The 18,216-nt window shown below is 34.0% G+C and overlaps 1 protein-coding gene across 1 annotated transcript; it reads right to left on the reverse strand.

The window, feature by feature from the left end:
• Window positions 1–7,646: 7,646 nt before the first annotated feature.
• On the reverse strand, window positions 7,647–9,174 carry LOC109168560 (homeobox-leucine zipper protein HAT22-like). The gene is made up of 3 exons (XM_019317614.1): window positions 8,587–9,174; window positions 8,402–8,481; window positions 7,647–8,312 (listed from the first exon to the last, which is right to left on the reverse strand). The coding sequence occupies exons 1-3, from the start codon at window positions 9,031–9,033 to the stop codon at window positions 8,027–8,029; spliced, it is 813 nt and encodes a 270-aa protein (XP_019173159.1). The 5' UTR covers window positions 9,034–9,174; the 3' UTR covers window positions 7,647–8,026.
• Window positions 9,175–18,216: the final 9,042 nt, after the last annotated feature.

Raw genomic sequence — 18,216 nt, forward strand, 5'->3', positions numbered from 1 at the left:
TAGAATGACTTAACGCCCGGAACGAAATGTAACAAGCGTGTTACATGCTGAAATCCCGTAGTGAACTTCGGTTCTGGTTCATGTAGAACCATAAGGATTTCAAGAATCAATTTGTCATAAATTGGGATAGTTATATAATCGTGAACGTCACAACTCAATTGTTGAATATTTTAAATAATATTCTGAGTACGATTATATAAGCTTGATTCAACTAGTCGGGAAAATTTGGTTGATTTGTTCTCGTTAATTGTGTTATAATTAACTTGATCAAAAATTCCAAATTATACTAGTATATTTAATTTGAGAAAAATTGTGTTTTGGTGAATAGTGCTTTTGTAGCACTAATGGAAAGTGCAATTTAATTTGACACTTTGAAGTGCAAATTAAAACACTGTAACAGTGCTATTAAGCACTAGGGAGAGTGCTTAATTAGGCACTTTCGGCCACTTTGTGGCTGCACCTTTAGGTGTTGAAAACTTAAGCATTTGGTGCTTTGGTAATAGCAATAAAGGTGCTAGATTATGATTGTTCTTAATGCTAATTCACTTAGCTTAAACCTTTTGTCTGTGGCTAATTAAATTTAGCGTTGTAAAAGTGCTATGTGATTAGCACGAAAGGAGGTTTGGTTAATTGTGGAATTAATTAATAATCCTAGTGCTAAGTAGCACCGGAACTATAAATTAAGCAACCGAATGTTGCTGTGAGTTTATTATTTAAAGCAATAGAAATTGTTTTGGAATCGGTGCGTTAGTTTGGAAGTAATGATTCGTGCTTGGTATAGCATGATTCGTGCTTCATTACTAAGCACTGATTCGTGCTTCAATTTCGGAAGCACTGATTCGGGTTTGTGGCCTTTCGGTCAAAATCGAATGGATTCGTAAGTGCTGATCTGTTCGCACCTACGAGATGTGCTAACGTGTAGCACATGTCTATTCTTTATAAGAATAAAAGAGAAAACCAAATTAATTGTGGATTAATGCGGTTACGAACGATCGGTGTAGTGAATATGAAACACCTATTGGTGATTTCGGCGCAAGCGTTAGTGTCGTACTCGAGCGTACGGTACGGTATTCATCTCAATCGAACGTTGTTGCCGAACATAAATATCAAGACGTTGATAAGTTCGGGTCTACCTCAAAGTATGTGGGGTGAGACAATACTTTGGACAAGTAAGTACCTTTTAAATAAGGTTACCCACATGAAATTCTTACGAATTATAAGTACGTAGGAAGTTTTCCTACTAATGCCTGAAATGTGGGAGTGTCTTTCCAAAGGTGCGTATTGGTTCTTAGTACACGAGTCCTATAGTTTGGATGTACATAAGAACACAATAAATTGAATCAAGAAATTCATCGTTCTTTGAAGATGTATTTTTGTGAAGGTTCAATAAAGGACCTAGCACGTTGAAAGGAACTTTCGGCGTAGCTATGGTTGAAGGGTATGAAAGATAACCCGAGCTCGAAGCTAGACGTAGCAAGAGAGCTAGGATTGAAAAATCCTTTGGTCCAGATTTCTAACAAACATACTAGAATGTGATGCACATATTCTAACTTGTTTACTAGAAAATAAACCGGATTTTCTGACATGGTTGTTAAGAAATTAGCCTCGAACGTATGTAGAAGTGGTGACTTTTACAAATGGACCAACCCGAGAGAGGCTACCGAGAGTGAAGTAGATTCTATCTTAAATAATCATACTTGGAACTGGTTGTTCTTCCTTCGGGTTGTAAAACCTCTAGATCCTATACGGATCATCAGTCGGAAGATAAAACCGGTTGGTTATATTGAAGTAAAATGGCCGGGCCTGTAATTGTAGATTACATGCAACGCGAGTGCCACGGTTACTTCGATATATATTCTCTTGTAATGAGAATGAAATCCATTAGGATGATACCTGCCAAGAGCTGTTTAGCGAGACTTGGAAGTTCATCGAAATGGATGTATCATTTTCTTAATAGACATGGAACAACCTGAGGGTTTTGTGGTTCCGTGCTATGGAAAGAAAGTGTGTAATTGGTGTAGATCATTGTATTGTTCGAAACAATTGCCTTAGTGTTTGGCATGTGAGGTTTTGATCATGCAGTGATGACCAACGAGTTTAGTATAAACGGAAGTGAAAGTGTGTCTACGTAAGGCGTATGATAGATAAGGTAATCACTATTTGTCTATACACGATAAACTCAACATGGGTAGTAACGATCACATGATAAATTCAACCATGGTCATGTTAAATTTGAGATTTGACATGAGACGAGTGAGTTTGGCATATTTAATCTTCGAGATTGAAATCGTGGGAAGACCGTATGGTCTCGTGTTAGGCCTATCTCATTGTGTTGATTGAATCCTTCCAAAGGATGTTAATCAAGTGGCTTGGACACCGTTAGATACTAACGTACAACTAGCCAACAATCACGAAGATTGTATTTCTCATGGAGAATACATTCAAATTATTTGTAGCTTAATTGTATCAAATGGGTTGTACTAGGCCGGATATTGCATTTGCGGTTAACGAACTCGGTAGACATACGAGTAACCCTAGTGTTGCGCACTAGAAGGCAATAAAAGTTATGAGATACTTAAGGTATGCTCGTGACTTTGGACTGCACTACGTGGGATATCCAGTTGCACTTGGAAAGTGTAGCACGGATATCAAAGGACGCTAAGTCCATTAAAAGCTATGTGTTTACGTAGGCCAGTGCAGTTGGTTTTATGGAAATTCTCGAAATGATTTGTGATAGCTAAGATCCGACGGGATCTAAGCTGAGAGCCTTAGACTCGTGTCGCGAACGAGTAGGCCGAATGGCTATGCCATTTTTCGGGAATGTTCCCAGAGGTAAACTCGTACCTCCAATTTGTGTGCGTTGCGATAGTCAAGCCAAAACTAGTTAAGTATAGAGTTAGATGTGGAATGGTAAGTCTAGACTTATAAGTCGTTGACATAATACCATTAAACAATTTCTCACAATAGGGGTTATCTCTATTGACTACGTGATGTCAAAAGATAACGTAGCGGCCGCTAACTCGCTAAACCGAGGGTAAGCAAATGGTTGTTGAGAAATTGGAATGAGGAATGGGTCTAAAGCCCTTGGACTAAAAGTTTTATAGTGGATACCCAACCTAGCTAGCACCTAGGTTCAATGGGACAACTAAGTTATGAAACGGAGCGTGTCACTGTGGGGGTCTCGGACTCCCTATCACTCCTCGTTAGGAACAGTGACTCCCGCACGAGGTTAGCATGTTGATGCTTTAATGATTCGAATGTCGGTTGACATACGTGAGTATGCGGGATACTTGGAAAAGAATCACCTATGTGAGAGAGAAGTGAGGGTCGCTTCAAAGGAGAATTGATGGGCACAATTCTTCACAAACTCTTGCAGAACCAGGACGGTGACCCACGACCAAAATGGGCACACTCATGAGAACAGAGCATGGTTGGGAGGTTCCTGTGTGAGATATGTCATCGTCTACACAAACGACAGTCGGTTCAAAGACATCGCGTTCTACCGTACAGCTAGTAGAGTAAACATGTCTTCACAAGGGAAGGTTCAAAGGGTATAGTGATCCCTACCTATCCTATGCAGGTTGTGGGATTGCAAATCAAATCGCAGAATGAGATTGAAAAGGCTTGGATCAAGCCTAATATTTATAACCTTAGCTTGGTTCTAGTACAGATTACTCCTTCCTTCCTTGCGGCTATGAATCAATAAAAAAATAGTAACATTTTGGTAATTTCAATGATATGCTGGTGCATTTACATATGCTTTGTGGTACTTTGGATCAAATGTACCGCCAAGCATTCCCGTGTAAGACTGGCATTTGGTGGTGCACCACAGACCATCCCGTAGTGTACCACAGACCATCACTTAGTACACAACAAAAATATACTTGGTGTAAAAAATTATCAAAATGTCTTCACATTTTTTCCTTTTCTTTTTTATTGTAATTTATCTGAATTCATCTAACGGTTTCGATCTGTCCTAATATATATATATATATATAGTGCTTTGAATTAAAGTAATTACATATGAGGAATTAATGTGGTGGAGAGAAGCAGAATTTTGTTGCTTTAATTAAGATTATTATAATATATAGTATGTAAATATGTAATCTAGAATGGCGTCTAAATGCAGCGTGGAAATGGTTGTGGTCCGCTGTGGATGACACCCGCGCTGACGAATTTGATCTGCCCAAGTGAGCTTCCAGGAAAGTCACCTAAAGTCACGGTTCAAACAGGTATTACCTCGTACCTAGTACTCACCTTTAATACATCGTATACATTTCTATACACCTGTATTTCAAATATATACTATATATTTGAAATATTATATACTTTAGTTTGAATATAATTTAACCATGGACAAGATTTAAAGTTAAATTTCTTGTGAAAATTGTATATTCGTTCTCTCTTTTTAGTTTAAGTCAATCAGTTATGAATAACTTAACATGATTTATCTCATTATAGTCATTTACCGAGCTAGTGTCACACTTAAAGCGTTATGGGCTTTCCAGTAAATTGAAGAATTAAAAAAAAAATGACTAAAAAAATGTATATATTTGTTGAAGCCGAATAAGTTTAAAGAGCTTTGTACCATATTTTCACAAAACAAGAATCAAATTCCAGTTAACATTATTCGCTCTTAATATGAATTAGTCTGACAATAATAAAAGTATTAAGTATCGTACGAACAAATAAATGTGTTTTCTCAAGTAAAAATTAAATACTATAAGTACAATTTTAAATGAAATCTAAATTAATTTTGCATTGATGAAATAAAAGGCGTAGTATAAATTTGAAAAAAAAAAAAAAAAAAAAGTGAGCATAATGGGTGTACGGTAGAGAGTATGGGGAGACACAATACGACATAGAAAATCTCCAAAAGATTAGTTGAGTCCAGACACTATACACACACAGACAACACACCAAAACACACGGACAAATTCAAGGCAACTAAACAATAATGATTTCAAAGTGGACCACCAATCTATGATATATCCATCCCAATGATTCACCTCAAGACTTTGCCGACGACCAATCATGATAACGTGTCTACAAAGCAAAATATATTCAAAAATATATGTTTCTGCAAATAATTAGCATACATTATCTCCTCCTAAATCCTTTGATTTGGAATACACTAATCATCGCAACTACTTGAATGTTTGCTCTAAGTGAAACTCTCATTATGATTATAGTCAACAAAAGATTATAAAGAGGTAAATTAATTATTTAAATGTGCGCTTTGAGTAAAATCTGTTTTGTAACTTTAGCCAGCAAAAGATTATAAAGGAGGTAAATCAACTATTCAAATGCGCGCTCTGATTGAGCTCTGTCTTGAGGTAAATCAGATCAAAGCAAGAAGTTCAATAGACAATTCTAATGAAAAGTTGAAAAGGTTCAATCCCCAACCCCACGAGCCCCCATGCCCCGGCCCGATAAAACATCTAGGAGAATGTAAATCATGGTAACTCAACTAAACATTTGCTTGAAAAGGTTGAATCTCCAACCCCACGAGCCCCCATGCCCCGGCCTGATAAAACATCTGGGAGGATGTAAATCATAATAACTCAACTAAACATTTGCTTCTACACTGTCACTGGTGAGACTCAATTCTAAGATCATTATTTTCAAACTCTACCTCTATGACCAAGTGATGCCCACGATGTTAATCTAATCAAATTCTAGGGGTGAATGGTCACGGAGACATGGCTTTTTTAAAAAAGAAAAAAATAACATTTTTCGGTGAGAATAAATCTGGACCGTTGACGTAGGACTTTGAACTAAAATGTTTGGACCATTTCATGGCGGATAACGCAAAACCCACTTTTTTTTTTTTTTCCGTCACCCCCACCACCCTTTTGTCCGAAAAGAAAATACATTTTTTTAGTGTACTTTTTGGGATGCTTTTGAACGCATACGCCTACTTTGTTGCCATGGCCTAAAGTCCACCTGAAGCTTCCTATGTTTTCATCATGACATTATGACATTTCTCCCACGGGCGCTAAAAGTTTAATATCCCACATCATTTCCGCACCATATTCCCTTTTTATCCTTACTCGCCTCCTCATTCACTGCTCACCCGTCTCATTTTGTATGTCATGTTATTATAATAGTATTTTAACATACAATTACAATTACTCCAGATAAATTAATATTGCATTTTGAGAAGTTGAATAATTATAAATATTAGATATTACCGATATTTTAATTTATTTAAAAGAGAGTGACACTTTTATTCTTAAATTATAGTAAAATACAGAATAACACTTTTTGCGTCTTAATTATATTGTCAATATTTTTCTATCTCAATTGTTTACAAAGTAATTTTTTGTTCGTTCTTAGTAATATACAAAGTAACTTTTTAACCTAATTTTAACAAAATTTGATTTAAAAAATTATTTTGTAGATAATTGAAAGATGAGATGTGTTAATTAATAATTTAAAAGAAATTTTTTTTATTTCTCCTTTCTTTAACGATGGGTACATTAAAAAAAAAAAAGCATGAACGAGAATAGATTTTAGAAAATTATGCAATTAAGGTATATATGTGGATCATACTATCAATTAATAATGTACACTTAGTATACAAATAATGTATTTTTAGTATATTAAAAATTATATATTATATTCAAAAAAATATATTACTTGAATATTGAAAGTACATTATTTTATATAATGTACATTCAATATATAAATAATGTATTTTTATTATATTAAAAATATACTTTTTGTTATGATTCATATAGCACGGTGTGAATCATGATTTATACAATAATTTGTCCATAAGACGTAAGAGGGCCACAAGGCGTGGGAAGCATGAGGGGATCACGTGATGCGTGACCCACCGGTCGCCTAAAAGTCGGGTTTCCACGAGGCCCATGACGGGCGTCCAAGAGAGAGAGAGAGATGAGTTTTATGGGGATTTCAATTATTTGTTTTTTAAAATGGATATTTGAGAATTCCTTTCTTTCAGTACACGCCAGTGAGGAAGGAGGGGTGGGTGGTTGGGGAGGGGGGGTGGGTGTTGACACTTTCTAAATCAGAAAACTAACAGAAGAAGAGGAGACAAATACACGTGAGCGCCACATCACATAACCACCAACTGAATTACGAGTATCATTATCTTTCTCTTTTTGTTTGGTTAAAGCCATAATCCCCTTCACATTTCCACTATCCCCTTCCCTTTTCTTGGAATTATACCAAACGCAACTTTTATACTGTATTTCATATTTCCATCCATTCCCTCTTTTTACAGTCACATTATTATCTCTCTTTACCCTCAGTAATATCTCACTTCACTCATCGTCGGCATTCTCAAAAAAATATTCATTTTTCTTTTCAAGAAATCCAGATCGACTATAAGATAACATATACTAGGTAAATCAGTCTTATAATTGTAGTCGATAAATTATCACAAAGAGATTAATAGACTGTTACTGTTTGAAATCAAACTTGTAATATTGTGATTACCAAATCAACAATCTGATCAAATTTAGTTGAGATTGTTTATAATATTTTTTTAAAATTTTATTAATGAAGATGGAAGGTTCATATTCAATATCCGGAATCATTTGTCCTTTGCACTTTTGCTTGAATCATCTATCCCACCACAGTAATTGACGAAAAAGAAGAAATTAAAGAGATAATTAAGGCAATAATCACTTCAATTCATATATGTATAGTATAATATGATCCATTAGTAATTAAGATTTACAAAAACATATGATCTTCTAATTTAATATGACAAAGAAAGAAATTAAAGAGATTGATTAGTAATCTCTATTTTTTTTTTGGGATGTTTCTACAGATGAACTAATTAACATACAGCGCTAATTACCACTTTGGGATGATGACAAGCCCTCACCAAAAAAAGGTGGGTGGGGGGGACGTTTCAGATTGTACTATAATATATCCACTATGATATTTATAGAGGCTAATAATTAATGATAGTTTTGATGATGAAATAATTATAGCAAGCTAAGCAAGCAGGGGCGGAGGTGATGATGATTGGTTAAAACACGTAAAGTAACTAACAGGCTGCGGAGGGGTTGGTGAAGGCGGGGTTGAAGAAATGGGGCTTCGGAGCCATGGTAAAAGGGCTCTTGTTGGAGGCTTCCACGGCGGCGCCGCCGATTCTCTCGCAGGAAGGGCACATCGTCAGAGTCGCCGCCGGCAGCTGCATGTAGAACGGCTGCGCTAGCTTCAGGGCTTTTAGCTCCTGGACCTCCTTCTGTAGCCGCCGGTTCTCGTCGGTTAGCGTCTCGCAACATTTCTTCAGGAACTCGCAGTCGACTTCTGTCTGCTTCAGCTTCGTTCTGTTAATTAAGGAAAATTTAAACATCGTTCAGATGTCGGAGCATAGAATACAGAGATCGATTGAGTACGATGATCTGATCGATCTAACCTGGCGCGTCTGTTTTGGAACCAGACTTCCACTTGTCGAGGCCTGAGATTGAGTTCCCTGGCTAGATCTTGCTTCTGTTTCTGGAATTCCGAGGAACAAATTGAACAATCATCATCAATTTTCTCATCAACGAATTTAGATGAAGCAGAGATTAATATTATTATAGGTACGAGGTAGCTAAGTACCGGATTGAGAGTGCTGTGTTGCTTGAAGCTTTCTTCCAAAAGCGCGGACTGTGCTTTAGTGAGCCTGAGCTTCTTCCTGCAGTTACCGCCGTCGTCATCCTCGTCGCTGATGACTCTCGACGAAACTCTCTCCATCTCCGCCTCCTCGCTCTCCCTCTCCCGCTTCACGCTAGCGTTGGAGTACGAGGAAGCCGCGCTGTCCTGTCGGTACAAATCAGTAGCGGACTGATCTACACAAACCTTATTGTTCGCCGCGGCGACCACCTTCTTAACCGCCTGACGATCAAACGTTTCACCGGACAGGCTGAGCGTCAAGGACGGCTCGAAGCTCATCGGCGGCGGTTTCCTGGCGGCCTTGTGAACTACGTCAACCTTGGAGGCCTGATCGGAACACGAAAAGCCTAATCCCAAGACAAGGCCGGTGCTACAGATATCATCAAAACCCATCTATATATATATGTTTGGCAGAGCGAGCTAGCTAGGAACGAGAGACACGGGAATTAAGGTTGTAGTGCGAGGTGAAAAAACAAATGGTTGGGGAGATGAGAGTGGGGGAAGAGGGGTTATATAGGAAGACTTGGGGAGTTACTTTTGGTTTGTTGAATTGTATATATTTAAGAGTCTTGGAAGGGCAATGGAAAAAGAATTGAATTTAATTTGAGGGAGACTTTTGTGCTGTGTTGGGGTGGTAGCTATCTATCTTCTATCTGTGATGATTAATAATCAAATAATAATCAAAGCAATGAAATGAGTACAGAAACGAATATGTTGTGTGGAGAAATTATTATGATTTCAGACTCTCTCTCTTAGGAGGAATTCTATTTAATAATAATAAATAACCTTAATTCCCTCTTGTCTTTGCTTTTCGACTACTCAAATTCTTACAGGGCCGCTGTCTCCGTGAAGCAAGCGGATCGGAGGTAGCGTCCAATCTTCTTTCCTTGCAGCCATTCTCCACCGCAGACAGTGTCCGCCTTCATTGTCTTCTCTGCCTTCACTGTTTTTTCTTTCATTATCCGCCTAGCACGGCTATTCCCCTTTTACTTTGTTTTACTGGTTTAATTTGGTTTGCTGTTTCTGTGTTTTTCCTCTCGTTGTTTTGACAAGTTTACTTCATCTCGTTTACTTGGCGAGTTCTTTTTCATTAAGCGTGAAACAATAAAACTGGTTATGACGTATGTGAATGTCCTCCTGAGTGACAAACATGACAATAAAAAAGAGATTCATCTGAACTATGATATGCAGTTCAACCCGATGGAGATATTGCCCAGGGATAGAAGAATGGAAATAGATACTCAAGTGGCGTGCAAGACTATTCAACCACGGTTAGTTTTGGGTACGTTTGACCAAATCATTAAAGAAGCTTTAAGTTCCTCCCAAGAATCCAGCTTCAAATGTGTGGAATAGTTAGCGAATTAAGTTTTCTTTAGCATTGCTACGAAAGTTATTTCTATGTCTGACGGTAAAGAATGTTTAACCATTCTATCGATCTTTATTACAAATATTTTCAGCCTATGATTAATGAATTAACTCCTTTATTTTAAAAAAAATATTATAATAATAATAATAATAATAATAATAATAATAATATTATTATTATTATTATTATTATTATTATTATTATTATTATTATTATTATTATTATTATTATCCACACTAAAATTTACATTATTATCTCATTATTAATACAAAAAGTCAACAAATATAAAATTTTATAATAAGTACGCCATATAATACTCATTACAAATTATGTAATTTATCAATACGATAAACACAAACATGTCCTGATTGGATTTACCACTTACATAAACTAAGGTTAACATTATCTCTTAAATTTCTCCCACACTAAAAAATAGATTGACTTCTACGTCATCCAATTTATAAATCATTTACTATTCTCACTACATTCCTACAATTATGATAAGTTCATATTGCCCTTAGGGTTAGGGTTCAGCCTTTTGGAAGAATGATAAGTTCATATTTAAAAATAAAAAATAAAAACCAACAACACAAAAATAGTCACCTCTGGAGTTACACCAAACCTGAACAAGATTAATTTTAGTGTGTAGTCCTATTTAACTAGTTAAGAAAACTATGGTGAGATAAAATAAATAAATAAATTAGAGCAAATGATTTAAAAAAAAAAAATGAGAAAGCCACAATCACTACATTTGAAAGTGGCTCAGAGTGAATTCTGCTTGCGACTTTAGCTGATAAAAGATCATAATGAAGTAAACCAACCTAAGTTGTCATAGCTGATCGGCTCAAATGGTATTTTTCTTATTTAATTGTTTTAATTTTGAACAAAAGGCATGATGTATAACTTTTTTGGGAAAATGACACTTTTTATGCTTATAGCGTTTTTGACCCCTAGATTATTCATGTATCCACATTAGCATCTCAGTTATTTTAAAAGTGTCTGATTTTCACCCTTTATATTAAGTGGAATTTTTTATCCTTAAAATAAGGACATAAAAGTATTTCATTTATTTTTTTTTCTACAACAAATTATTGTTTATATGTGAAATCAAAATAAATGCGAAAAAGAAAACAAACACTATGCAAATATTATAATTATAATTGTAAACAAATGCTAGAAAATACTTAAACACAAATAATTCATTCAACGTGTTTAAGTATTTAAAAGACACCATTTGTAAATATTATAATTTTAAACTAATACTAGTAAATAATTAAACACAAATAATTCACTAGCATTTGATTCTCACATATAAGCAATACTTTGCTGGAGAAAAAAAAAATACATATTTTGTCATTATTTTAAGGGTAAAAATGTCTATATTTACCTATGTCTATTTTTACATAAAAGAAGGAAAAATAATCACTTTTTAAATAATTGATGAGGCTAATGTTGATGTATGAATAATTCATGAAAAAAACTCTATAATCATATTTTTTTTTTGAATACTACTGACTCTATTACAATGTAATATTTGTTCATAACTATTTTCTCAACCAATTGGAGCATAAAGAGTCAATATTGACTCCACTAAGGCCCGAACATACACCCTCCAACATAAGGTGCAACTTGGTGCCATTGGACCACAAGGTCCTTGATAACTCTATAATCATATAATTCTAAGGGAAAAGTTTCATTTTTCCTAACTTTTTAATAATATTGTATAACAAAATTTGTGCTACCTTTTAAAAATATACATATATAGTCCTTATTCCCATAACATTATACAAAACATTGCAATCATTAAACTAAAAATATGATACAAATTAAAATAGATGAATAGATATATTTTCTATATTTCATTTTACATGCTAGGTTTAATATTATTAGTCAAACAACTTTTTATCCATTTACTTATTATTTTATCATTTTTGAATACTTTTTAGATTAGAATTATAAAAAAACATTTAATTTCTAAATGTATAATAGTAAATTATGGATAAAATGAGTTAACCTTCATTTATTGAGCATCATATAAAATGAAGGAAGTATGCTCAAATGTATTGATATATTCGATCTATGCTATATATGTATGAATAGGATGATCTATCCATACTTCCTAAAATAACAAAAACCATCCTCATAGAAATTTTTCTATATACGTGAGATTGTAGAGGTTATGTATATATTTTTAGTATATATCTATTAAATAATGAGAGTTTGAATTCAATCCAAACATGCTACTTAATTAGTTGATACATTATGTGGGACTAGCAACTATAATTTCTACATAATTAAAAAATCTAATATATAAATCTTGCAAAAGATTACCTTTAATTAGAATCAATTTTATTATTAAAAGTATCCACATTAAAGGTGAAGTAATTTTAATGAGACTCAAATTTATTACTAAATGTTATAACGTTCAAAGGTGATGTAGTTGATACAATTGTACTCCGTACTAATCATAAATGAAATGAGATAATGTTGTCATAAAATAAAGTTGAAGGAGAGGTTGAGGGGGGGGGGGTGGTGGTTTACTTTTTATGATAGAACAAAGGGAAAATGACACTTTTTACCCCTGAATTATATACTTATAGTACTTTTTTCCCCTCAATTATTTAGGTAAGTACGTTAGCCCCTTCAATTATTCTAAAAGTGGTGCTTTCTCGCCCCCCCCCCCCCCCCCCCGCCCGACCGATATATTAAATTGACATGTATACCCTTAAAGTAAACATTTTATTTATTTTACTACTACAACAAATTATTGCGTATACGTAGGGATGACCACAGTTCGGTTTGAATTGAACCGGATACTAAAGCAATCGAATTAATAGTTTTCCGGTTATAATTCGGATCTAGAACCCAATATTTAAATGTCAATTTTAATTATTATGTATCAAAAAAATTGAGTCTTGAACCGTGAACCGACGATTCCGGATCCGATTCGTGATTTTGAACCGTCTTTATTTTAAAATTTTATTTTTTATTTTAAAATAGTCTAAATTCAACAATAAATGTATTTTATTTTTTCAGTTCGGAACATGAACCGTCCGTTCCGGTTCACGATTTTACTAAACTCTAAATATCGAATTTTGATTCTAAATTGTAATTGGAATATTTCGGTTTGGTTGCTATAGTGTTTGTTTGGTTTGAACCAAATTATGGTCATAATTTGTTGGAGAAAAAAAAATTAAATATTTAGTTTAAGGGTAAATATGTCCATTTAACATTTCAGAGGAAAAAACAGCCACTTCAATAATTTAGGGGGAAAAATGCTATAGATATATAACTCAGGGAGAAAAAGTGTAATTTTCCCTAGAACAAACTAGTGGTAATTCTAATTCGAGCCCTAAGGCACAACTACTTCTATAGTAATAGAAAAAAATAGTGCAAATAATTTTTTTTTAAAGAAAATATATTTCCTATAACGTAACAGCATACAACATATTGCAATCAATGAACTAAAAATATGATGACAAAATAGATAAATAGTAAATTTATATTTCATCTTACATGTCATGATTAATATTATTTGTCAAGCAGACTTTTTATTCATTTGCTTATTGTTTAAACATTTTAAATATTAGATTATTTGCATTTAAAAAAACTTTTAATTAAATTTGCAAATATACACACAATAATATAAAATGCATCAAAGGAAGTACCATATAAATGTATTGATTCTATGCTATATATGAATGGATAGGATGATCTATCCATATATTCCTAAAATGCATACAAACCATCGTTATAGAAATTTCCTATATATGTGAGATTGTAAAGGTTACACATAATTTTGATATATATTTAATACATAATGAGATTATGAGAGTTTGAATTCAAATTAAACACACTATTTAATTAGTGAGATTACTTGATATATTATGGAGAACAAGTAATTTTTTAAAGAATTGAAAATGCTAACATATACATCTCGCTAAGATTACTTAGAATCATCAAACTCAAATTTGCGACTAAAGGTTATTTAAGAATCAAGACTCTAATTCATGACTAAAGGTTCTGATGTGTTAAAGGCAAGATATTAAATGAATTAATTAATTTGGAGGGAGAGGGTGGGGTGAGGGGGGGAAGGGTTGGGTAGTTTTGATGGCACACCAAAAAGGCATAGAGTTAAGTACAGCGAAATGATCGAGATTTTTGGAAGAGTTCTACTACATGAACTACTAAATCTTACTCACTAAATTTTTGTTTGATGTGGTGGATACTGATAAATTACTTTTTTTTTTTTTTTTTTCATGTGAATTGAATCTCAATATAAATGTTTACATCAAAATTTTATATGTTGAAGTAAAAGTTAAGAATAGAAAATAAACACTATTATTTTCCGTTTTGGAATGCGGAGATGAGAAGAATCAAATGCATATGAATGAATACGTGGATCCACATGGGAAGTTAAATAAACTGGAACGCTACAACAGTGTATGATTCCTCTGCCTCCCGCCACCCATTTACGTACCAAATTTCACTGTTGTTACCCCTTCCCTTTTCCCCTTTCTTCTTTCTACGGCTCCTTTTTTCCCTTTCTTCACGTTTTTTACTTTAAATATTTGACTAATATATAACTAAAATAAACTTCCATACCTTTTACAATGATACATGTCATGATCAAGCACTTATTATAACGTCTAAAATGATAACTAATAATAAAGTGTTGAACGGCAGCACGAAAAGTCAGGTCAACATCTTGTCATCAAAACGTAATGTTGACTACTACATAAGAATACACAAAGTAAAGTTACGTTTTCGTTACTAGCTATAACTTTTGATGCAGTGATAATCACCTGATCATGACACGAATCATGCTCCTTCTACTCCCCCACCCCTTCCAAGGCGCAATCACCACAATTTGATGGTAGGCATTTGATCTTTTAGGTATTCCGGATATGAGAAGTAATTGAATGAAAGTAGGAAAAAAAAGTGATTACTTTTAAAATTATCCTCTTATTTGATATTTGTTCGATGGTATGACACGACCAGAATAAGATGTGAAATGTTCCGGAATCTTTTTCGTATAAAATGATGAATAAAAACATACATAAATGATTGATCGTATATATAGCAAGTTGTGTGACAGCAGCCCATGAGGTGACTATCCAATAACCTGCGGCATATTATTAGGTACAGCCCCAATGACCTTCAATTCCTACGTACTCATCCGATCCATTAATCAACTCAATTTTCTTGGCTGCCCATCTACTTAGAATATCTTATTAATTAAAGTATAAATTAATTATTTAGTCTTTGTATTTTACTCCTATCTCATTCATTTTTTTGACTAATTTATTCTTTATACTCAACTTGGATTAGTGCCACATATGCCAATCATTATTCTGTGGAACATAGTCTATACAACTATGTGGACCATTCAATACACGAATAATGTACTTTTAGTATATTAAAAATGTACATTATATTCAGAAAAAAGATACATTATTTGAGTACTGAAAGTACATTATTTTGTTTAATGCACTTTAAGTATATTAAAAATGTATTTTTTTTTTATTATGGTCCACACAACACTGTGTGGAGAGCATGATCCACACAATAATTTGCCATTAATGTAATCAAAAAATCTGTGTGTCTGTGTGTGCGCGCGCATTCAGTACACAAATAATGTACTTTAAGTATATTAAAAATGTATTTTTTATTATGGTCCACACAACACTGTGTGGAGAGCATGATCCACACAATAATTTGTCATTAATGCAATCAAAAAATCATTTATCGAACTATATATATATATATATATATATATATATGTGTGTGTGTGTGTGTGTGTGTGTGTGTGTGTGTGTGTAAACAAGCTCTCGTAAAAAGTGTGAATTTATTTCATCCTTTCATCAAGATTGATTAATGATTGAAAAATAACGAAACATGGAGAAAACGCTTAATAGTGCATCAGTGGATAACTAATAGTTTGCATACTTGAATGCACTATTACAGATTTTAAGTGCAATATTAGTTGGCTTATTTCATATTTTCATGTAAAAAAATCTCAATAGAATCTATTTATAAACTATGTCGACATTATGAATATAAAGAACAATGCTTTTGTAAATAATTAGGTTATTATATTATTGTGGCTAAGTGGTGTTTAGTATAGCGGATAGGATATGTGCTTAATTAGTTTAACTTACTATATAAGTGCAACTATCGGGGCTTGGCTTGCTAATTTTGCTAGTGTTTTAGGGCATGAACAAAAGGGTTATTATTAGTAACACAAATTATTTTTGGGTGGGGGGTGGGGGGGGGGGGTGGGGTGGGGATTGAAGATGAGATAGAGATGGACACTATGGGAAGTGTACATAAAAATTAGAGGAGAAGCTAAGCTTATGTATTCATTGTATAGTAGTTGTTTGTAGTGGAAAAAAAAGAAAGAAAAACAAAATATCAGAAAAATTGACTTTTGAATGTGTATCACATGTTAAAGAGCACTGAGTTACACCTTACTCTCGAATAAGAGTCTCATTTCTATGAACACAACTAGGGGTTGGGTGAATAAAAAAATCCAACCGACTGTATAACTGAGGACAAATAACCATATCAAATCTGCTAAAATATTTGGTTACCGGTCATGCCCGCATTTAACTAAATTTTGGTTATTTTAGTTTTCTAATTGACTATCGGTTCATTACTGCTATTTTGAGATGGTTTCACCACACTTAAAATGAGAGGTTCACAACAATCAGTTATCATTATTTAAGTATAGTTAATTAAAAAATTCAGTCATTTTAGTTTTTCTAGCGGGTTATCACTCTTTTACAATTATCTCAAACTTTTCTAGTTATTTCAAACAATTGTATGGTATACTCCTAACTAAGCACGACTTGATTCGAACTATGACCATTAGTCTTATAGTAGTGGGGATACCGTATGCATGCAGAAAGGAAAAAGTAGGTAGAAGACACTTTGGGTGGGGGGGGGGGGGGGGGGGGGGGAGGGGGAGGCTAGTTGGGGTGTGGGAATGGTGGGAGAATATGATTCATAATGAAGAAGGTGGAATGAGGATCTTTGCTTAACTAGAAAGTTGATGAGATGGAGTAGTAGTGTGCGTGGTTGGCTTAGGTAGCTTGACCCCACCCATACCCTTACCAACACAACTAACAGTACACATACACTCAATAATGCATTGTCGGCTGCGCTATTTAGCTCATCTCATCACAATTAAGTTAGGTCACCAATAATATTTAACACGCCATGATTATGACTCTTAATTGTGATTATATTCATTAATATATGTAATCTCCATCCCCTACATACTATTCTTGGTTGGACTTAAGATGAGTGTGGTTGGATTTATTCCCACATATGGCATCAATATAAATATATAATGGTCCCCTCAGCTCGCCCAATCATCCCTCTTCAAGGTGAGGATCAGACCACCCTGCAGTACAGTTTCCACTCTATAATTAACAATCCCTAATAACAGCATGTAGATTGCTATAACTTATAAGCATGCAGCACTTAATCTTTATTATTATACAAACCAGAAGCCGTGCATCCAGCCGTTTCAATTAATTGGTTCCGCTACTTTGATTTACACTGAATCTCAACCTCATTATTCAAATGTGTATTTTAGATAAAATTAAGGGAAAATGACACTTTTTTTTCCTCCGAGTTATATACTTATAGCACTTTTTTCTCTTGAATTATTCAAGGGACTGGTTTCCTCCTAAAATGTTAAACGGACATATTTACCCTTAAAATAAATATTTCATTTATTTTTCTTCTCCAACAAATTATGACCACGATTTGGTTCAAATCGTTGAAAAAAATAAAATACATTTATTGTTGAATTTAGACTATTTTAAAATAAAAAATACAATTTTAAAACAAAGACGGTTCAAAATCGCAAACCGGATCCAGAACCGCCGGTTCACGGTTCAAGATCCAGTTTTTTTGATTCATAATTTTAATAAACTGAAATCTAAATATTGGGTTCTCGATCTGAATCATAACCGATTCAATTGCTATAGTGTCCGGTTCAGTTCGAACTGAACCGTGGTCATCCCTACGTATAAGCGATAATTTGTTGGAGATGAAAAACAAAAATAAAACGTTTACTCTAGGGTAGAAGTGTCAATTTAATATAAAGGGGGAAAACAACCACTTTTAGAATAACTAGTATTGCACGGGATGAAAATTAAACTACATTATAAATAACATTTGAATTAATAACACGCATA

The sequence above is a fragment of the Ipomoea nil genome, unplaced genomic scaffold (genome assembly GCF_001879475.1).
Source record: "Ipomoea nil cultivar Tokyo-kokei standard unplaced genomic scaffold, Asagao_1.1 scaffold3199, whole genome shotgun sequence".
Taxonomy (NCBI): Eukaryota; Viridiplantae; Streptophyta; class Magnoliopsida; order Solanales; family Convolvulaceae; genus Ipomoea; species Ipomoea nil.